General features: G+C 33.0%; 1 protein-coding gene across 1 annotated transcript; it reads left to right on the top strand.

Moving 5' to 3' along the window:
- Nucleotides 1–17: 17 nt before the first annotated feature.
- LOC138332516 (uncharacterized) lies at nt 18–20,517 on the top strand. Its single transcript, XM_069280519.1, has 5 exons — nt 18–95; nt 946–1,060; nt 2,902–3,028; nt 19,130–19,313; nt 20,109–20,517. The coding sequence occupies exons 1-5, from the start codon at nt 93–95 to the stop codon at nt 20,283–20,285; spliced, it is 606 nt and encodes a 201-aa protein (XP_069136620.1). The 5' UTR covers nt 18–92; the 3' UTR covers nt 20,286–20,517.
- The last annotated feature ends 5,327 nt before the right edge of the window (nt 20,518–25,844 follow it).

Genomic DNA, 25,844 nt, shown 5'->3' with positions numbered 1-25,844 from the left:
TTTTTCTTCCAAATACCATTGTTACTTTCTACCGAACAAGATAGTTTCAGATACAGGACAAGAAATCCAGATAGAGAGGAAGAAAACCTAAAATGGTAAGTTTTATTTTACTTATAGTATATCTTATTATTGTTATTAAATTTCTGTTACGATATAATTTTACTTTGAAACTTTTCTACTGTAAAGTATTATTGCTTTCTATTATCAACAGAACAAGAAAATATTCACAGACAGCGGAAATAGGAACATAAATCGCATTTGCTTTTTCTATCAAAATATCATGCATAAGATAATTATATGTTTGAATCTACAGCATATATCAAACGTATCAGTACTTAAATTCTGAGGTAAATGGACAAAATCTATAATATCGGTGCTCTTATGTTATGTTATATCGAAGTTAATGACAAACAGGATTGATAAGACGACAACACGGAACTATAGAATCATGATATCATTCTATTTTGATGGTCAAACTCTGCATACACTGACCAGGTTTGACCAATGGAATTGCAATGAACCTCTAGAGTTATTTTACAGTAGACTGACAGTAAATATGAAATGATAATCTTACATTTCTAAATTTACGAATACTTACATGATTACAAAGCCTTTGCACATCAAGCATGACTTATATAAGTTATTTCCTTACATGTCAGATGTGAGCAAAGAAAAATTTATCTCATGACTCCTAATAAATACCGTAAATTTCAACTAGGAGCTCCAAAAGAATCTAGAAAGGTTCACGTTACACTCGCCAATGATAATTTTGTGACAGATTTCCTAGAACAGGCGATATTGATTTCCCTTGTGTACTAACGTTTAACAAATCTGTTACTGATAGTAGTTTTGACAACTAATACGTAGAATTTTAAGACCCTTACGTAAAATGTTTTATTAATTTTATTGATACAGATGTTTTTTTCGTATTTATATATCTAATAGGACAAATCCAATTTCGATTACCTTTTCGATAACACTGCCGCCAAGAGACAGGATGTCCTGAAAACACCTTTCGTTCAGGGCGTTAAAAAAGGAAACCTGGAAGCTGCTGTGTTTGGTAACTACAATATTTTATTTATGTCCCAAAGGAGGAGTAACTTTATGTATTTAATTATAACCGATGCATGTGTGTTGTGCCACGAACTCTCTCTAAATTGTCTAACATTTTCCATGGAGGAATAAAATCTATTCGATTAAGCAAAGGATAATACTCTAAGTTTTAGAGAATGTTTCTTTCATGCCTATTTCATTCCGAATTGCTTTTGAAAAACAAAATCAAATTCTGATGCAGATATGGAGTATATGAGTGTATTTATAAATGGGGACATAATTTAAGGATGCAGACCTGTCAGATTACTTTCTTTTAAGTTTCGCAAACACATTGAATAGACGTCATAGACATAGGGAAATGAACTAAATGAAATGTCCCTTGTGTAAGAGGAATATCTAACGGTTTGTCGATAATTCTGCCATGATTTACATAAGGATTGAGACATGTTCACCAGACGGACCCATTTTTTTATTATTGCTGTCCAATACTATAATGACAAACACTTAAAATATTGAAATTTTGGTTGGTAAGAAACATTTTTATAGCGTAGTAATGCGTCAAAATTAATGAGGTCTTTGGCAATGGGCGCCACGTAAATGATTTCACGAGTGCGAGTGAGCTGTCTTTTCCCTAATCAGGAAAAAGACAGCTATTTTTCCCTATCAACCGCAAGATATGCATGTAGAATTTGAGAGGCTATTATGGCAAGTCAAACGTTGCAAAATTCAAAAATATATATATTAAAAAGATAAAAATATATGTTCAATATTCTTCCAAATACATGTGATAAAAATAAAATGTTCAATACTTTTCATTACATATGTTCGATATTTACTCAGATATGTGTGCGATGTTTTAAATATGTGTGTGGCCATAAAAATATATATATGTGATAAAATGCATGTATATGTCCAATAAATGTGGTTAAAATATATACATTTGATAATTGCATTCTGGGTAAGGTTTGTAACAACGGATTTCTTTGGCTGTTAAAAAGGGGCCGCCATCTTGCACCCTAACAAATTTTGCTGACCCCTACAGTCTCATAGGGGAATTCGGGTAGTTTCGGTACTTGCAGAGGTTGAGTCATTACTTCTATATTAATAAATTTGTAAGCCAAATAAGAGTGCTTTATGGTGTCTGAAACAGATATTTTTAGTGTTAATATCATTTACCTCCAGTAACATTACTGTTACGCTTATCCATATCAAAATGTTTCTCAGGTGACATTTTGATTCCAGCATCTAACCCCTTTTGGCCGGGGTTGAGGTAATTAAGATTTTATCAAAACGAAATTCGGGTAAATCTAGCACAATGTCACGAATTTGAATTTCATTCAAGAGTGAAAAGGCTATACCTATATCTGCATCTAAATTAGTTTCTTTTCAGCGCCACATGCACGTTTAAACTGAGGGTGCAGCCATGTCATATGAAAAAGCCAATAAAATCCGTTATTACACAAATTACTCAGAATTCAATTATCGAATGTATATATTTTATCACATTTATTAGACATATATATGCATTTTATCACATATATAATTTTAATTTATCACACACATATTTAAAATATCGCATACATATATTTAAAACATCGCACATATATCTGAGTAAATATCGAACATATATATATTTATCAAATATATATATGAACAATATTGAACACATATATTTTTTATCACATACATATTTGAAAAATATTGAACATATATATATTTTATCACATATATATTGAAGAATATTGAACCTATATTCTTTTTAATTGAATATATCTTCTCTTTGAATTTTGCAGCGTTTGACTTGCCAGCGTCTGTTGTATTCATTGTTAATGCATGTGTTTATTAAAGATGGATACGTGGTCCAGGACTGTGTCTATCTGTATGAACAATACCGATGTATACAATCTGCAATAAAGGTGGCAAAGGAGGGGGACCTAAAGGTTTTTCTAGAAAAAATTGTCAAGAGATATGAAGGGTAAATATTTTGTTCTGTAAGGCTGTTATGATTAATGCTTATTATACAAACTATGATCATTTTTATCGCCTGAAATTTAATAAACAAGTTTGATTAATAACGTGGCCGTTTGAAACATTGTTGTTTTACTCGTGGCGTAAAACATTTTATAAAAAAAATAATCATTTAAAAAAAAATTCCATCATAATTTTGTATGACAGATAAAACTTTGTCTATTCATATTTCATGGTATTGGAATGTATATTAAGCTGTTGACTTATCCATATGTTATAGGTATTATCATGTGTCTGACTTACCCATATGTTATAGGTATTATCAAGCTGTTGACTTACCCATATGTTATAGGTATTATCAAGCCGCTGACTGACCCATATGTTATAGGTATTATCAAGTTGTTAACTTGCCCATATGTTATAGGTATTATCATGTGTCTGACGTACCCATATGTTATAGGTATTATCAAGCTGGTCTAACTTACCCATATGTTATAGGTATTATCAAGCTGTCCTGACTTACCCATATGTTATAGGTATTATCATGCTGTTGACTTACCCATATGTTATAGGTATTATCATGTGTCTGAAACCCATAGTTACCCATATGTTATAGGTATTTATCATGCTGCTGACTTACCCATATGTTATAGGTATTATCATGTTATAGTATTATCTGACTTACCCATATGTTATAGGTATTATCAAGCTGTTGACTTACCCATATGTTTATAGGTATTATCAAGCTGTTGACTTACCCATATGTTATAGGTATTATCATGTGTCTGACGTACCCATATGTTTATAGGTATTATCAAGCTGTTGACTTACCCATATGTTATAGGTATTATCATGTGTCTGACTTACCCATATGTTATAGGTATTATCAAGCTGTTGACTTACCCATATGTTATAGGTATTATCATGCCGCTGACTTACCCATATGTTATAGGTATTTATCATGTGTTGACTTACCCATATGTTATAGGTATTATCATGTGTCTGACTTACCCATATGTTATAGGTATTATCATGCTGTTGACTTACCCATATGTTAATACGTATTATCATGTGTGACTGACCCATATGTTATAGGTATTATCATGCTGTTGACTTACCCATATGTTATAGGTATTATCATGTGTCTGACTTACCCATATGTTATAGGTATTATCATGCTGTTGACTTACCCATATGTTATAGGTATTATCATGTGTCTGACTTACCCATATGTTATAGGTATTATCAAGCCGCTGACTTACCCATATGTTATAGGTATTATCATGTGAGTCTGACTTACCCATATGTTATAGGTATTATCATGCTGTCTGACTTACCCATCATATGTTATAGGTATTATCAAGCTGTTGACTTACCCATATGTTATAGGTATTATCAAGCTGTTGACTTACCCATATGTTATAGGTATTATCATGTGTCTGACTTACCCATATGTTATAGGTATTATCAAGCCGCTGACTTACCCATATGTTATAGGTATTATCATGTGTCTGACTTACCCATATGTTATAGGTATTATCAAGCTGTTGACTTACCCATATGTTATAGGTATTATCATGCTGTTGACTTACCCATATGTTATAGGTATTATCAAGCTGTCTGACTTACCCATATGTTATAGGTATTATCAAGTGTCTGACTTACCCATATGTTATAGGTATTATCAAGAGCTGTCTGACTTACCCATATGTTATAGGTATTATCATGTGTCTGACTTACCCATATGTTATAGGTATTATCAAGCTGTTGACTTACCCATATGTTATAGGTATTATCATGTGTCTGACGTACCCATATGTTATAGGTATTATCAAGCCGCTGACTTACCCATATGTTATAGGTATTATCATGCTGCTGACTTACCCATATGTTATAGGTATTATCAAGCCGCTGACTGACCCATATGTTATAGGTATTATCATGCTGCTGACTTACCCATATGTTATAGGTATTATCATGTGTCTGACTTACCCATATGTTATAGGTATTATCAAGCTGTTGACTTACCCATATGTTATAGGTATTATCATGTGTCTGACTTACCCATATGTTATAGGTATTATCAAGCTGTTGACTTACCCATATGTTATAGGTATTATCAAGCCGCTGACTTACCCATATGTTATAGGTATTATCAAGCTGTTGACTTACCCATATGTTATAGGTATTATCATGCTGTTGACTTACCCATATGTTATAGGTATTATCAAGCTGTTGACTTACCCATATGTTATAGGTATTATCAAGCTGTTGACTTACCCATATGTTATAGGTATTATCAAGCTGTTGACTTACCCATATGTTATAGGTATTATCATGTGTCTGACTTACCCATATGTTATAGGTATTATCAAGCCGCTGACTTACCCATATTGTTATAGTATTATCAAGCTGCTTGACTTACCCATATGTTATAGGTATTATCATGCTGTCTGACTTACCCATATGTTATAGGTATTATCATGCTGTCTGACTTACCCATATGTTATAGGTATTATCAAGCTGTCTGACTTACCCATATGTTATAGGTATTATCATGTCTGTCTGACTTACCCATATGTTATAGGTATTATCATGCTGTCTGACTTACCCATATGTTATAGGTATTATCATGTGTCTGACTTACCCATATGTTATAGGTATTATCAAGCTGTTGACTTACCCATATGTTATAGGTATTATCAAGCTGTTGACTTACCCATATGTTATAGGTATTATCATGTGTCTGACTTACCCATATGTTATAGGTATTATCAAGCTGTTGACTTACCCATATGTTATAGGTATTATCATGTGTCTGACTTACCCATATGTTATAGGTATTATCATGTGTCTGACTTACCCATATGTTATAGGTATTATCATGTGTCTGACTTACCCATATGTTATAGGTATTATCATGCTGTTGACTTACCCATATGTTATAGGTATTATCATGTGTCTGACTTACCCATATGTTATAGGTATTATCAAGCCGCTGACTTACCCATATGTTATAGGTATTATCATGTGTCTGACTTACCCATATGTTATAGGTATTATCATGTGTCTGACTTACCCATATGTTATAGGTATTATCATGTGTCTGACTTACCCATATGTTATAGGTATTATCAAGCTGTTGTCTGACTTACCCATATGTTATAGGTATTATCATGTGTCTGACTTACCCATATGTTATAGGTATTATCATGTGTCTGACTTACCCATATGTTATAGGTATTATCAAGCTGTTGACTTACCCATATGTTATAGGTATTATCATGTGTCTGACTTACCCATATGTTATAGGTATTATCATGTGTCTGACTTACCCATATGTTATAGGTATTATCAAGCTGTTGACTTACCCATATGTTATAGGTATTATCATGTGTCTGACGTACCCATATGTTATAGGTATTATCAAGCTGTTGACTTACCCATATGTTATAGGTATTATCATGTGTCTGACTTACCCATATGTTATAGGTATTATCATGTGTCTGACTTACCCATATGTTATAGGTATTATCATGTGTCTGACTTACCCATATGTTATAGGTATTATCATGTGTCTGACTTACCCATATGTTATAGGTATTATCAAGCTGTTGACTTACCCATATGTTATAGGTATTATCATGTGTCTGACTTACCCATATGTTATAGGTATTATCATGTGTCTGACTTACCCATATGTTATAGGTATTATCATGTGTCTGACTTACCCATATGTTATAGGTATTATCAAGCTGTTGACTTACCCATATGTTATAGGTATTATCAAGCTGTTGACTTACCCATATGTTATAGGTATTATCATGCTGTTGACTTACCCATATGTTATAGGTATTATCATGTGTCTGACTTACCCATATGTTATAGGTATTATCATGTGTCTGACTTACCCATATGTTATAGGTATTATCATGCTGTTGACTTACCCATATGTTATAGGTATTATCATGTGTCTGACTTACCCATATGTTATAGGTATTATCAAGCCGCTGACTTACCCATATGTTATAGGTATTATCAAGCTGTTGACTTACCCATATGTTATAGGTATTATCATGTGTCTGACGTACCCATATGTTATAGGTATTATCAAGCCGCTGACTTACCCATATGTTATAGGTATTATCATGCTGCTGACTTACCCATATGTTATAGGTATTATCAAGCCGCTGACTTACCCATATGTTATAGGTATTATCAAGCTGTTGACTTATCCATATGTTATAGGTATTATCATGCTGTTGACTTACCCATATGTTATAGGTATTATCATGTGTCTGACTTACCCATATGTTATAGGTATTATCATGTGTCTGACTTACCCATATGTTATAGGTATTATCAAGCTGCTGACTTACCCATATGTTATAGTATTATCAGCTGTCTGACTTACCCATATGTTATATGGTATATAGGTATTATCAAGCCTGTTGACTTACCCATATGTTATAGGTATTATCCATGGTGTCTGACTTACCCATATGTTATAGGTATTATCAAGCCGCTGACTTACCCATATGTTATAGGTATTATCAAGCTGTTGACTTACCCATATGTTATAGGTATTATCATGTGTCTGACGTACCCATATGTTATAGGTATTATCATGTGTCTGACGTACCCATATGTTATAGGTATTGTCAAGCTGTTGACTTACCCATATGTTATAGGTATTATCATGCTGTTGACTTACCCATATGTTATAGGTATTATCATGTGTCTGACTTACCCATATGTTATAGGTATTATCAAGCTGTTGACTTACCCATATGTTATAGGTATTATCAAGCTGCTGACTTACCCATATGTTATAGGTATTATCATGCTGTCTGACTTACCCATATGTTATAGGTATTATCAAGCCGCTGACTTACCCATATGTTATAGGTATTATCAAGCTGTTGACTTACCCATATGTTATAGGTATTATCATGTGTCTGACGTACCCATATGTTATAGGTATTATCAAGCCGCTGACTTACCCATATGTTATAGGTATTATCATGCTGCTGACTTACCCATATGTTATAGGTATTATCAAGCCGTTGACTTACCCATATGTTATAGGTATTATCAAGCTGTTAACTTGCCCATATGTTATAGGTATTATCATGTGTCTGACGTACCCATATGTTATAGGTATTATCATGTGTCTGACGTACCCATATGTTATAGGTATTGTCAAGCTGTTGACTTACCCATATGTTATAGGTATTATCATGCTGTCTGACTTACCCATATGTTATAGGTATTATCATGTGTCTGACTTACCCATATGTTATAGGTATAGGTATTTATCAAGCGAGTGCTGACTTACCCATATGTTATAGGTATTATCAAGCCGCTGACTTACCCATAGGTTATAGGTATTATCATGTGTCTGACTTACCCATATGTTATAGGTATTATCAAGCTGTTGACTTATCCATATGTTATAGGTATTATCAAGCTGTTGATCTTACCCATATGTTATAGGTATTATCATGTGTCTGACTTACCCATATGTTTATAGGTATTATCAAGCTGGTTGACTTACCCATATGTTATAGGTATTATTCATAAGGTATTATCTGTTGACTTACCCATATGTTATAGGTATTATCAAGCTGTTGACTTACCCATATGTTATAGGTATTATCAAGCTGTTGACTTACCCATATGTTATAGGTATTATCATGTGTCTGACTTACCCATATGTTATAGGTATTATCATGTGTCTGACTTACCCATATGTTATAGGTATTATCAAGCTGTATTACCCATATGTTATAGGTATTATCATGCTGTCTGACTTACCCATATGTTATAGGTATTATCATGTGTCTGACTTACCCATATGTTATAGGTATTATCCATGTGTATCTGACTTACCCATATTTATAGGTATTATCATGTGTCTGACTTACCCATATGTTATAGGTATTATCATGTTGACTTACCCATATGTTATAGGTATTATCATGTGTCTGACTTACCCATATGTTATAGGTATTATCATGTGTCTGACTTACCCATATGTTATAGGTATTATCATGCTGTCTGACTTACCCATATGTTATAGGTATTATCATGTGTCTGACTTACCCATATGTTATAGGTATTATCATGCTGTTGACTTACCCCATATGTTATAGGTATTATCATGTGTCTGATCCTTACCCATATGTTATAGGTATTATCAAGCCGCTGACTTACCCATATGTTATAGGTATTATCATGTGTCTGACTTACCCATATGTTATAGGTATTATCAAGCTGTTGACTTACCCATATGTTATAGGTATTATCAAGCTGTTGACTTACCCATATGTTATAGGTATTATCATGTGTCTGACTTACCCATATGTTATAGGTATTATCATGTGTCTGACTTACCCATATGTTATAGGTATTATCATGTGTCTGACTTACCCATATGTTATAGGTATTATCATGTGTCTGACTTACCCATATGTTATAGGTATTATCAAGCTGCTGGACTTACCCATATGTTATAGGTATTATCAAGCTGTTGACTTACCCATATGTTATAGGTATTATCATTTTATGCATGTGTCTGACTTACCCATATGTTATAGGTATTATCATGCTGTTGACTTACCCATATGTTATAGGTATTATCATGTGTCTGACTTACCCATATGTTATAGGTATTATCAAGCTGCTGACTTACCCATATGTTATAGGTATTATCATGCTGTCTGACTTACCCATATGTTATAGGTATTATCATGTGTCTGACTTACCCATATGTTATATAAGGTATTATCAAGCTGTTGACTTACCCATATGTTATAGGTATTATCAAGCTGTGTCTGACTTACCCATATGTTATAGGTATTATCATGTGTCTGACTTACCCATATGTTATAGGTATTATCAAGTGTCTGACTTACCCATATGTTATAGGTATTATCATGCTGTCTGACTTACCCATATGTTATAGGTATTATCATGCCGTCTGACTTACCCATATGTTATAGGTATTATCAAGCTGTTGACTTACCCATATGTTATAGGTATTATCAAGCTGTTGACTTACCCATATGTTATAGGTATTATCATGTGTCTGACTTACCCATATGTTATAGGTATTATCATGTGTCTGACTTACCCATATGTTATAGGTATTATCAAGCCGCTGACTTACCCATATGTTATAGGTATTATCAAGCTGCTGACTTACCCATATGTTATAGGTATTATCAAGCTGTTGACTTACCCATATGTTATAGGTATTATCAAGCTGTTGACTTACCCATATGTTATAGGTATTATCATGCTGTTGACTTACCCATATGTTATAGGTATTATCATGTGTCTGACTTACCCATATGTTATAGGTATTATCAATGTGTATGACTTACCATATGTTATCAGGTATTATCAAGCTGTTGACTTACCCATATGTTATAGGTATTATCAAGCTGTTGACTTACCCATATGTTATAGGTATTATCATAGCTGTCTGACTTACCCATATGTTATAGGTATTATCATGTGTTGTTGACTTACCCATATGTTTATAGGTATTATCATGTATCTGACTTACCCATATGTTATAGGTATTATCATGTGTCTGACTTACCCATATGTTATAGGTATTATCAAGCTGTTGACTTACCCATATGTTATAGGTATTATCATGTGTCTGACTTACCCATATGTTATAGGTATTATCATGTGTCTGACTTACCCATATGTTATAGGTATTATCATGTGTCTGACTTACCCATATGTTATAGGTATTATCAAGCTGTTGACTTACCCATATGTTATAGGTATTATCAAGCTGTTGACTTACCCATATGTTATAGGTATTATCATGCTGTTGACTTACCCATATGTTATAGGTATTATCATGTCTGTTGACTTACCCATATGTTATAGGTATTATCATGCTGTCTGACTTACCCATATGTTATAGGTATTATCATGCCCTGACTTACCCATATGTTATAGGTATTATCAAGCTGTTGACTTACCCATATGTTATAGGTATTATCAAGCTGTCTGACTTACCCATATGTTATAGGTATTATCATGCTGTTGACTTACCCATATGTTATAGGTATTATCATGTGTCTGACTTACCCATATGTTATAGGTATTATCAAGCTGCTGACTTACCCATATGTTATAGGTATTATCAAGCTGTTGACTGACTTACCATATGTTATAGGTATTATCATGTGTCTGACTTACCCATATGTTATAGGTATTATCATGCTGTTGACTTACCCATATGTTATAGGTATTATCATGTGTCTGACGTTACCCATATGTTATAGGTATTATCATGCTGTTGACTTACCCATATGTTATAGGTATTATCATGTGTCTGACTTACCCATATGTTATAGGTATTATCAAGCTGTTGACTTACCCATATGTTATAGGTATTATCATGTGTCTGACTTACCCATATGTTATAGGTATTATCATGCGTCTGACTACCCATATGTTATAGGTATTATCAAGCTGTCTGACTTACCCATATGTTATAGGTATTATCATGCTGCTGACTTACCCATATGTTATAGGTATTATCATGTGTTGACTTACCCATATGTTATAGGTATTATCATGTGTCTGACTTACCCATATGTTATAGGTATTATCAAGTGTCTGACTTACCCATATGTTATAGGTATTATCATGCTGTTGACTTTCCCATATGTTATAGGTATTGTCATGCTGTTGACTTACCCATATGTTATAGGTATTATCATGTGTCTGACTTACCCATATGTTATAGGTATTATCATGCTGTTGACTTACCCATATGTTATAGGTATTATCATGTACTTACCCATATGTTATAGGTATTATCATGCTGTTGACTTACCCATATGTTATAGGTATTATCATGCTGTCTGACTTACCCATATGTTATAGGTATTATCATGCTGTCTGACTTACCCATATGTTATAGGTATTATCATGTGTCCTGACTTACCCATATGTTATAGGTATTATCAAGCTGCTGACTTACCCATATGTTATAGGTATTATCATGTGTCTGACTTACCCATATGTTATAGGTATTATCATGCTGTTGACTTACCCATATGTTATAGGTATTATCATGCTGTTGACTTACCCATATGTTATAGGTATTATCATGCTGTCTGACTTACCCATATGTTATAGGTATTATCATGTGTCTGACTTACCCATATGTTATAGGTATTATCATGCTGTATTATCAGGTTGACTTACCCATATGTTATAGGTATTATCATGTGTCTGACTTACCCATATGTTATAGGTATTATCATGTGTCTGACTTACCCATATGTTATAGGTATTATCATGCTGTTGACTTACCATATGTTTATAGGTATTATCATGCTGTTGACTTACCCATATGTTATAGGTATTATCATGCTGTCTGACTTACCCATATGTTATAGGTATTATCATGTGTCTGACTTACCCATATGTTATAGGTATTATCAGCTGTTGACTACCCATATGTTATAGGTATTATCATGCTGTCTGACTTACCCATATGTTATAGGTATTATCATGCTGTTGACTTACCCATATGTTATAGGTATTATCATGTGTCTGACTTACCCATATGTTATAGGTATTATCAAGCTGTTGACTTACCCATATGTTATAGGTATTATCATGTGTTGACTTACCCATATGTTATAGGTATTATCATGCTGTTGACTTACCCATATGTTATAGGTATTATCATGTGTCTGACTTACCCATATGTTATAGGTATTATCATGCTGTTGACTTACCCATATGTTATAGGTATTATCATGCGTCTGACTTACCCATATGTTATAGGTATTATCATGCTGTTGACTTACCCATATGTTATAGGTATTATCATGTGTCTGACTTACCCATATGTTATAGGTATTATTATCATGCTGTCTGACTTACCCATATGTTATAGGTATTATCATGTGTCTGACTTACCCATATGTTATAGGTATTATCAAGCTGTTGACTTACCCATATGTTATAGGTATTATCATGTGTCTGACTTACCCATATGTTATAGGTATTATCATGCTGTTGACTTACCCATATGTTATAGGTATTATCAAGCTGTCTGACTTACCCATATGTTATAGGTATTATCATGCTGTTGACTTACCCATATGTTATAGGTATTATCATGTGTCTGACTTACCCATATGTTATAGGTATTATCAAGCTGTTGACTTACCCATATGTTATAGGTATTATCATGTGTCTGACTTACCCATATGTTATAGGTATTATCAAGTGTCTGACTTACCCATATGTTATAGGTATTATCAAGCTGTTGACTTACCCATATGTTATAGGTATTATCATGCTGTTGACTTACCCATATGTTATAGGTATTATCAGTGTCTGACTTACCCATCTTATAGGTATTATCAATGCGCTGACTTACCCATATGTTATAGGTATTATCATGCTGTCTGACTTACCCATATGTTATAGGTATTATCATGTGTCTGACTTACCCATATGTTATAGGTATTATCATGTGTCTGACTTACCCATATGTTATAGGTATTATCATGTGTCTGACTTACCCATATGTTATAGGTATTATCATGTGTCTGACTTACCCATATGTTATAGGTATTATCATGTGTCTGACTTACCCATATGTTATAGGTATTATCATGTGTCTGACTTACCCATATGTTATAGGGTATTATCAAGTGTTGACTTACCCATATGTTATAGGTATTATCAAGCTGTTCTGACTTACCCATATGTTATAGGTATTATCATGTGTCTGACTTACCCATATGTTATATAGGTATTATCAAGCTGTTGACTTACCCATATGTTATAGGTATTATCAAGCTGTTGACTTACCCATATGTTATAGGTATTATCAAGCTGTTGACTTACCCATATGTTATAGGTATTATCATGTGTCTGACTTACCCATATGTTATAGGTATTATCATGTGTCTGACTTACCCATATGTTATAGGTATTATCATGTGTCTGACTTACCCATATGTTATAGGTATTATCATGCTGTTGACTTACCCATATGTTATAGGTATTATCAAGCTGCTGACTTACCCATATGTTATAGGTATTATCATGTGTCTGACGTACCCATATGTTATAGGTATTATCATGTGTCTGACTTACCCATATGTTATAGGTATTATCATGTGCTGACTTACCCATATGTTATAGGTATTATCAAGCTGTTGACTTACCCATATGTTATAGGTATTATCATGTGTCTGACTTACCCATATGTTATAGGTATTATCATGCTGTTGACTTACCCATATGTTATAGGTATTATCATGTGTCTGACTTACCCATATGTTATAGGTATTATCAAGCTGTTGACTTACCCATATGTTATAGGTATTATCATGTGTCTGACTTACCCATATGTTATAGGTATTATCAAGCTGTTGACTTACCCATATGTTATAGGTATTATCATGTGTCTGACTTACCCATATGTTATAGGTATTATCAAGCCGCTGACTTACCCATATGTTATAGGTATTATCATGTGTCTGACTTACCCATATGTTATAGGTATTATCAAGCCGCTGACTTACCCATATGTTATAGGTATTATCAAGCCGCTGACTTACCCATATGTTATAGGTATTATCAAGCTGTTGACTTACCCATATGTTATAGGTATTATCATGTGTCTGACTTACCCATATGTTATAGGTATTATCATGTGTCTGACTTACCCATATGTTATAGGTATTATCAAGCTGTTGACTTACCCATATGTTATAGGTATTATCATGTGTCTGACTTACCCATATGTTATAGGTATTATCAAGCTGTTGACTTACCCATATGTTATAGGTATTATCATGTGTCTGACTTACCCATATGTTATAGGTATTATCATGCTGTTGACTTACCCATATGTTATAGGTATTATCAAGTGTCTGACTTACCCATATGTTATAGGTATTATCATGTGTCTGACTTACCCATATGTTATAGGTATTATCATGTGCCTGACTTACCCATATGTTATAGGTATTATCAAGCTGTTGACTTACCCATATGTTATAGGTATTATCATGTGTCTGACGTACCCATATGTTATAGGTATTATCAAGCTGTTGACTTACCCATATGTTATAGGTATTATCATGTGTCTGACTTACCCATATGTTATAGGTATTATCATGCTGTTGACTTACCCATATGTTATAGGTATTATCATGTGTCTGACTTACCCATATGTTATAGGTATTATCATGTGTCTGACTTACCCATATGTTATAGGTATTATCAAGCCGCTGACTTACCCATATGTTATAGGTATTATCAAGCTGTTGACTTACCCATATGTTATAGGTATTATCATGTGTCTGACTTACCCATATGTTATAGGTATTATCATGTGTCTGACTTACCCATATGTTATAGGTATTATCATGTGTCTGACTTACCCATATGTTATAGGTATTATCAAGCTGTTGACTTACCCATATGTTATAGGTATTATCAAGCTGTTGACTTACCCATATGTTATAGGTATTATCATGTGTCTGACTTACCCATATGTTATAGGTATTATCATGCTGTTGACTTACCCATATGTTATAGGTATTATCATGTGTCTGACTTACCCATATGTTATAGGTATTATCAAGCTGTTGACTTACCCATATGTTATAGGTATTATCATGTGTCTGACTTACCCATATGTTATAGGTATTATCATGCTGTCTGACTTACCCATATGTTATAGGTATTATCAAGCTGTTGACTTACCCATATGTTATAGGTATTATCATGTGTCTGACTTACCCATATGTTATAGGTATTATCATGCTGTTGACTTACCCATATGTTATAGGTATTATCATGTGTCTGACTTACCCATATGTTATAGGTATTATCATGCTGTCTGACTTACCCATATGTTATAGGTATTATCATGTGTCTGACTTACCCATATGTTATAGGTATTATCAAGCTGTGACTTACCCATATGTTATAGGTATTATCATGTGTCTGACTTACCCATATGTTATAGGTATTATCAAGTGTCTGACTTACCCATATGTTATAGGTATTATCATGTGTCTGACTTACCCATATGTTATAGGTATTATCATGTGTCTGACTTACCCATATGTTATAGGTATTATCATGTGTCTGACTTACCCATATGTTATAGGTATTATCATGCTGTTGACTTACCCATATGTTATAGGTATTATCAAGCTGTTGACTTACCCATATGTTATTAGGTATTATCATGTGTCTGACTTACCCATATGTTATAGGTATTATCAAGCTGTTGACTTACCCATATGTTATAGGTATTATCAAGCTGTTGACTTACCCATATGTTATAGGTATTATCATGCTGCTGACTTACCCATATGTTATAGGTATTATCATGTGTCTGACTTACCCATATGTTATAGGTATTATCAAGCTGTTGACTTACCCATATGTTATAGGTATTATCAAGCTGTTGACTTACCCATATGTTATAGGTATTATCATGTGTCTGACTTACCCATATGTTATAGGTATTATCATGTGTCTGACTTACCCATATGTTATAGGTATTATCAAGCTGTTGACTTACCCATATGTTATAGGTATTATCATGTGTCTGACTTACCCATATGTTATAGGTATTATCATGTGTCTGACTTACCCATATGTTATAGGTATTATCATGTGTCTGACTTACCCATATGTTATAGGTATTATCAAGCTGTTGACTTACCCATATGTTATAGGTATTATCAAGCTGTTGACTTACCCATATGTTATAGGTATTATCAAGCTGTTGACTTACCCATATGTTATAGGTATTATCAAGCTGTTGACTTACCCATATGTTATAGGTATTATCATGTGTCTGACTTACCCATATGTTATAGGTATTATCAAGCCGCTGACTGACCCATATGTTATAGGTATTATCATGCTGCTGACTTACCCATATGTTATAGGTATTATCATGTGTCTGACTTACCCATATGTTATAGGTATTATCAAGCTGTTGACTTACCCATATGTTATAGGTATTATCATGTGTCTGACTTACCCATATGTTATAGGTATTATCATGCTGTTGACTTACCCATATGTTATAGGTATTATCATGTGTCTGACTTACCCATATGTTATAGGTATTATCAAGCCGCTGACTTACCCATATGTTATAGGTATTATCAAGCTGTTGACTTACCCATATGTTATAGGTATTATCATGTCTGTTGACTTACCCATATGTTATAGGTATTATCATGTGTCTGACTTACCCATATGTTATAGGTATTATCATGTGTCTGACTTACCCATATGTTATAGGTATTATCATGCTGTTGACTTACCCATATGTTATAGGTATTATCATGCTGTTGACTTACCCATATGTTATAGGTATTATCATGTGTCTGACTTACCCATATGTTATAGGTATTATCATGCTGTCTGACTTACCCATATGTTATAGGTATTATCATGTGTCTGACTTACCCATATGTTATAGGTATTATCATGTGTCTGACTTACCCATATGTTATAGGTATTATCATGCTGTTGACTTACCCATATGTTATAGGTATTATCATGTGTCTGACTTACCCATATGTTATAGGTATTATCATGCTGCTGACTTACCCATATGTTATAGGTATTATCATGTGTCTGACTTACCCATATGTTATAGGTATTATCATGCTGTTGACTTACCCATATGTTATAGGTATTATCATGCTGTCTGACTTACCCATATGTTATAGGTATTATCATGTGTCTGACTTACCCATATGTTATAGGTATTATCAAGCTGTTGACTTACCCATATGTTATAGGTATTATCAAGCTGTTGACTTACCCATATGTTATAGGTATTATCATGTGTCTGACTTACCCATATGTTATAGGTATTATCATGCTGTTGACTTACCCATATGTTATAGGTATTATCATGTGTCTGACTTACCCATATGTTATAGGTATTATCATGTGTCTGACTTACCCATATGTTATAGGTATTATCATGTGTCTGACTTACCCATATGTTATAGGTATTATCATGCTGTCTGACTTACCCATATGTTATAGGTATTATCAAGCTGTCTGACTTACCCATATGTTATAGGTATTATCAAGCTGTTGACTTACCCATATGTTATAGGTATTATCATGTGTCTGACTTACCCATATGTTATAGGTATTATCATGTGTCTGACTTACCCATATGTTATAGGTATTATCATGCTGTTGACTTACCCATATGTTATAGGTATTATCATGCTGTCTGACTTACCCATATGTTATAGGTATTATCATGTGTCTGACTTACCCATATGTTATAGGTATTATCATGTGTTGACTTACCCATATGTTATAGGTATTATCATGTGTCTGACTTACCCATATGTTATAGGTATTATCATGTGTCTGACTTACCCATATGTTATAGGTATTATCATGTGTCTGACTTACCCATATGTTATAGGTATTATCATGTGTCTGACTTACCCATATGTTATAGGTATTATCAAGCTGTTGACTTACCCATATGTTATAGGTATTATCATGTGTCTGACTTACCCATATGTTATAGGTATTATCAAGCTGTTGACTTACCCATATGTTATAGGTATTATCATGCTGTCTGACTTACCCATATGTTATAGGTATTATCAAGCGTTGACTTACCCATATGTTATAGGTATTATCAGTGTTGACTTACCCATATGTTATAGGTATTATCATGCTGCTGACTTACCCATATGTTATAGGTATTATCAAGCCGTCTGACTTACCCATATGTTATAGGTATTATCAAGCTGTTGACTTACCCATATGTTATAGGTATTATCATGTGTCTGACTTACCCATATGTTATAGGTATTATCATGCTGTTGACTTACCCATATGTTATAGGTATTATCATGTGTCTGACTTACCCATATGTTATAGGTATTGTCATGCGGTTGACTTACCCATATGTTATAGGTATTATCATGCTGTCTGACTTACCCATATGTTATAGGTATTATCAAGCTGTTGACTTGCCCATATGTTATAGGTATTATCAAGCTGTTGACTTGCCCATATGTTATAGGTATTATCAAGCTGCATTTAAACTGTATCATATCGACAATCCTTCTGGTATCAAACTTGGGCCGGCATGTCAGAAATATGTGGACTACATGAGGAAGGCTTCAACAATGGACACCATCTATTTCATTGTATCTATGACTCCTTGTTTGAGTCTGTGGGCCTGGCTGGGCGATCAGGTCAAAGGCGTAAGTAACTGATATATATAACTGATGTTTTTTTTTATGGCGGAGTGTTGGGCATTGGGTGAAATAACAGCGTTCATGTTGTAATGGTTTATTTTAAATAGTATCGGGCGTTCGATTTGGTGGTTCGTACCAGTTGTATCGATACGAATCTACTGTTTCCCAAATGGAATGTACCTTAACAAGTCGAACCGAACCGGTACAAGTGTTTCTTTTTCTGAAGCATACCACATGAATCCAAGATGGCGGACTCGAGATTTTTTTTATTTGTGATCGAAATGTTTCCCTCGTTGAAAACACCAAAGAGAGTAATATTTATATCTAATGAAAATACATAAATTACTTATTTCCAAGTATTTTGCCGAAACTATTTAGGTTTTACTTTTATATTTATTTTATTTGGCTTTTATACTTGAAGTGCATCTTTGATAAGGGTGTCACCCTTATAGACAGATCCAATCGCGTTCCTCAGCAATTCAGTACAGCAATTCAGTACAACTGGCATAATCCACAAAGGGAACGCATGGATAGACTGTACCATATAATTGCTTTAATTCTTTTAGACGATAAATAGTATATCGGTACCTGGAGGCGATTTCTAAAACCGCTTTTCACTTTTGAATTAAGGTTCTAATACTGCAAAAAGAAAGCAAAAAAAAGTAGGAAAATGATAGGAAGAAAATAAAATCATTTGTATGTTTTTGTTTTCTTTATTTTTGTTATATTAAACGTTAATTATGCATGATCAATTTATTACAGATGTAAATATATAAGACATCATTATTTTTTCTTTTACAGCCCACCAACGGTGTTTACGCTCAGTGGGTGAAAGACAACTTTGTAGGTGGTAGTACTCTGAAAGACTCGATTGAAAAAATCAATAAGTTCGCAAATTTCGATCGTAAAAAAGCTCTCGACATTTTCGAAGAAGGCATGGGGAATGAATTCGACTTCTTCAACTCAGCCGGAAAGTAGTGACAGTATTCATGGACTTTTGTCAAGAAGACGCCCGTTTGACTCCCGGACATTTACCGTCATACACTATACCCTATATAAGTATCTTTTATAACCACATATTTGGCTTGCTATGTTTTTATATACTTTTTAAAACTGATTTTATTTATTCTTTATGTATATCTCCTTTACTATCTATATGCTATATATGATGTTTTATGATGCTTTCTAATAAATATTTTATCATTATTTACATGTGATTTTTGGGTTATGATCAACGTTGATTGATTGTTATTAACACGAAAGCCTTAAAGTCCCACACGTAGGTTGAATATCTTAACATCACTTCAAATGTTAAAACATAGCTATAATGTCATCCAATGGGATTCAAGTACACTATCCAACAGATATCACTGATCTAACATGTTACGGTCTTTGCTACCTTTGGCAGTCCGTTTGGAGAAGAAGATAAACAATGAAAATATAGCGATATCAATTATTTGTTTTTAGAACTAAAAATATTTTTTATAAATAACACAGTCAAAGGTAAACTCCTAGTACTTGAACAAAACGTTTATGAATCAAAAATATTACATAATTTTAAAATCCACGTATGTCTAGAATTGGTACTTATTTATATTCCAATTGTCGTATTACTCGTACACAGGATTATCAACCTTCATTGAATAAAACTCTACTTTTATCTAAATACACTTTAATTACGTAAAGAATACATACATGAAGTAAGTATCTTACAATACAAGATTTATTTTGGAGCGGGGCTCAGGAAAGTTGATATGACGAGGCTTTGCCGCGTCATCTCGGCTTTCCGAGTCGAACACCAAAATAAACCTTGTATTGTAAGATACTAACCGTGTATATTGTCGTGTATCTGTTTATCCTGCAACCATTGACTTAAAAAGTGACATTCAAAATAAAAACAAATAGCTGGTTATTTACTTGGTTTGGTTTTATTACTCTTGAAAAACCCATTTACTAAATATGTTCCCCCTTTTCATTGCCATGGGAAATAGGTATATAGATATAAAGGCCACCGTAAACAGTCCAATGATCTGTTTTTAATTCAGAGTGTAATAGCCTTATAAAATCTGTTACATGTAAGTGATCGAGATCGGGTTATCTCAGTCAAGGGCTCTCTTATACTTACAGTTATAATACTGGATGGTCTAGAGCAGTACATTCATGTCGCCTGATTCAATATCCAAAATCAAATTTTTCAATGTCATGATATTGCAATGAGACAAACTTAATTTATACATTCAAATACTTCAACTTTATTACAATATGTTAAATAAGCAATACACTTTGAAGGGAATTACTGGTGACAAATTGATGAAAATATGATGATTATACAAAATTTGTATTTATATACCACTTATATACAAGTTGTACAATTTTTTCTGAAATAATTTTTTTCCAATGTGATAAAAAAACAAATAAAAAATCAAGAAAAATAATTGAAAGTAAAATGATGAATAAAGTCAATCAAATATGATTGCGATTGCAACTATGAATCCAAGAAAATATTTGTTCCATGCAAATCATTCTTACTTTAAAAGAGAATCAATTGGTTAAAACATTACTAAGTTTACTACAAGTACTTTCCGGTCAAGATATAATTCAGAATACCACCATATTGGATTTGGACCAAAACGAAAAACTGTTCATACATTTGCCATTTGTGGATCAAATGTGATGAATGATGTTTCAAACTGACTGTAGACTAAAACAAATGTTTGGGGTTTTATTTACGTAATTATTTACACAATATGTCTAATGCACGTGCCATGTGATACCTAATAGAGTTTGTGCGGGGCTAGTATCTTCAGTGGTTATGGAACACAACTCTTTGTAAACTTCCCGCTGAAATGACGTTATCCCGCGATAACGTCATTTGACGTCATAGCATTACCGATAGAAACAATAGTCCCATACAAACATTATCGGGTATCACGTGGTACATGAACAAGTCCCATTCAACTGGTTTTTTTCCACATGCGATATAAATATATATTACACTGTTTCATTCGGAGGAAGCGACCAGTCTACAGAACTTTTCCTCGTAAGATTCGATGAAATAAGAACATAAGAAGCAATAAGAAACGAAATCAAAAATGTTTATCGCCATTATGAACTTTAGTGTAATTCTGTCTATTATGATTTTATGATATCGACACTAGGCATGTTGATAAAAATCTAATAAGAGTTTGACGACTTTTTTAAAAATCAAGATAAAATTATTTTTCATAATCATAAAACTTACCGGACAAAATATTTTATTTAGTCTATCATTCTTTACCTACTTACCAACTTTAAGGGTGAAATATTAAATTTGTCGTCTTTTGAATTACCAGACCATGGTCTTGTTGGTGTTATATAGTGGTGTAAAAGTGTAAAAATGTATCAATGTATATCTCCCTATTCAAAATTTCTTTTATACATAATTATATCCTAAATACATATTACTGGTGAAGTCTATCCCAGTATTCAATTATGTACCATAACCTTACCTGATACTGATGGTAAAAAATGATTTTTACAGGATTCTATTATAAATTAATCATTATTTTCATCATTCTTGTCCAAAATCAAGTTACTTTATCTCACGTTTTACACGCTGTGTAGTTTGTCTGTTATACGCTGATAACAATATTGTAGTAATGCTTTATACAACAATGAAATACAGTATACAATCAAATACGTTACATAAATTGATACCAAAAGATAGCATATAAATTTCTAACAAGAATTTTAAAATTATGCTTATAGAACGACTTTTTTGATTGGCTTGACATTAGATTACTAGAAAGTATGCCGTTGCCGTGGTTAAAATTCAGAAGACATTTACATTGACCTGATAAATCTAAATGATCAAAAGCATTCTCAATATTCCAGGAGTTACTATCACTGTCGTCATATTCACCCCTAGATTATTTTGCTATGACATTGCCCAGGGTGATTCGAAATATGGTAGAAGTTCATCACGTGAAATACAGTTATTTATGTATCTTGCCCAGGGTGATTCGAAATATGGTAGAAGTTCATCACGTGAAATACAGTTATTTATGTATCTTGTCTAGTGTTGTTTCAGTCACACCCAAGTCTCTTTGACCAAACCTTGACCAAAGAGTTTTATGATTTAAAAAAGAAATCATCTCTGTTTGTTACAAATTGTCAAATGAAAAATGTGTCCAAAAATTGAGTTTTATTGCTTTTATAGTTCTTCATTTAACAAATTGAAGAAATTACTCATTTTTCGACCATCTTGAACATGTGTGCATCTTACAAATGTCTTTATGATTTTTACTTAAATAGCATAGGCAACGTTTTAAGTCGAATCGAACTCATTTTTGTTATAAATTTGTGGAAGGTTCTCTCAGATGAATGCAATAAGCATTGATGTATGAAATCCTAACATATCGGCTTTTTTATTTTTACATTGCAGTGTAGATTAAATGGTTTTAATTATGAAATAAGAATATGAAAAGTTGTATTGGAGCAAACTGGCCGCCAATTTGTATGCCTGTTTTAGAAAGAGCAACATTTTGATTCTTAAAAATTTCCTGTTATTAAAAAGATACATTAAATCTGTCAAAAATTGATCTTTACGATTAAGTGAAAAGGCTATTCTGGGCAAATATAATGGGGTGTTTGTGTGTAACCGATATATATTAGAAATACTGCTATTTTCTGCCGAATGACTGCACTGACCTTGCCACCAATATCATTATTGAGAAACATATCTGACGTCAAAGGTAATAAGTAGGGATATTTGGTATGCTGGTATTCGAATTAGAAAACCCTATTCCAATATTCGAAAAATGCATATTTAATATACAAAAATCGACTGAATATCGATCGATAGTAATTGAACATTTCACGGGTAAGGTACATGTATAAAACAAAGGCCAGATCGAGCCAGGTAAATAGTATTCACCACCGGTGTTTGACCTTTTGAAGTTATTATTGAGCGTATTACCCGTTACAAAACACAAGCAGATACTAATATCCATTACATGCCTTCGAAAGTTTGGAAATATTGTTAAACGTTGTCACGAAGACAAGGCTGTCAAATGTCAGCTTTGTGAAACAAAACTGTCATATTGTGGCATAACCAGCAATATGATTAGCCATGTAAAGTTACCGTTGTATAGCGATATGTTTTATTTCGTTTGGTTTATTTTGGTGTTTTTTTACACCGAAATGTATTGACATAATCGGATATGAACTTTCACGTCGTCTCGTGAACTTTTGGGGAAAGGAGCAATAGTCCTTTCCTTGCGAATAAATAAGCTGATGATGTATGAATAATTAGCAATAATTTCAAAAGTTAACAATACCTACTCACAATATGTGGGACATATAGTAGAAAGTGGAGTTTACATTTTCCTCTACTGAATCTAAAATTGTTGTTTTTACTTAAAAATAAGAAGTCTTACGTTGATTGTAATATAACTGTATATGGTAAGAAATTACCTGTTGTAGAAAGTATAACTCATGTTGGTGTTTTATTGAATTATAGAAATAACAATGTTGAACGTACATAACTTGCATGTTCTCAGTTTAAATATGGTGTTATGCCATTAATACGTTCTGGTGCATATCCATTAACTACAGGGAAAATCGTTAAGTGTTAAGTATATCCTTCAACATTATATGGGTGTGAATTGTGGCAGTTAAAGAATGATATTGGTATGTTAGAAAGGGCAGAAAACTACATTGTGAAATATATCCAAGGTTTTTATGTAAGAACAAGAATAGATATGAGTACGTTCCTTACTGGCTAATTTTCAGTTGAAGTTTATATTAACACAAGAGAAATGTTGTTTTTGGGAAGAATATCTCCATGGAGATCAGCTGTTTAACACGTGAAATTCTTATTAAGCGTATTTTAATTCAACCTGTCTCACTTAAGCAGATAATTTGATCCTGATATTGTTGAAAATTTACAACAGTACAATTTGTATTATGTTCTTGGTATATTTTTGAAAATAATGTTTTTCCATATAAATGGAAATGGAAAGGTCGAGCTAGGAAATAACCATGTTTAACAATATGAACAGTTTAAATTGTGTGAAAGAATGGATATTGGCAGTTACTTTTCCCGCTTCATTCTTATACATAAAAATATACAATTATATACAATATTGAAAATTGTTCTCAGGGTTCCACAGTAATGTATACTTTTTAAGAAAATTGTAAAACTCTGTGTTGATATGTGAAATAGAGAAATTTGTAAACAATGACGATATCGCTTATTGTGTACCAGAATGTTCGCATACAGAACAATTACGTGACCAGCTTTAGATCTGGTTCGAACTCAGTACTGTAAAGACATATATTTCATTTTTTTTAATCTTAACTGATGTCTAATTACTATCTAATTCACGTCTCGGTGGTTATCTAAATTATGAATTAAAACCTTATAAATTAGAGGAATTTAGAATAAATATTATATATAAAATTATCCAACACTATGGTATCATATAACTGCTATTTATTATTCTAGTAAACCAGTGAGAAAGCATGTCTATAACTTTGCGTTGCGTCTTATTCTTG

Source organism: Argopecten irradians, chromosome 10 (assembly GCF_041381155.1).
Source record: "Argopecten irradians isolate NY chromosome 10, Ai_NY, whole genome shotgun sequence".
Lineage (NCBI taxonomy): Eukaryota > Metazoa > Mollusca > Bivalvia > Pectinida > Pectinidae > Argopecten > Argopecten irradians.
Note: the sequence above shows the minus strand (reverse complement) of the source record. Positions and strands in the feature narration are given on the sequence as shown.

Coding starts and splice junctions, on each gene's coding strand:
- LOC138332516 (XM_069280519.1), top strand. Junction 1,061..2,901: donor CCTGGAAGCTGCTGTGTTTG/GTAACTACAATA, acceptor TGTTTATTAAAG/ATGGATACGTGGTCCAGGAC. Junction 19,314..20,108: donor TGGGCGATCAGGTCAAAGGC/GTAAGTAACTGA, acceptor TTTCTTTTACAG/CCCACCAACGGTGTTTACGC.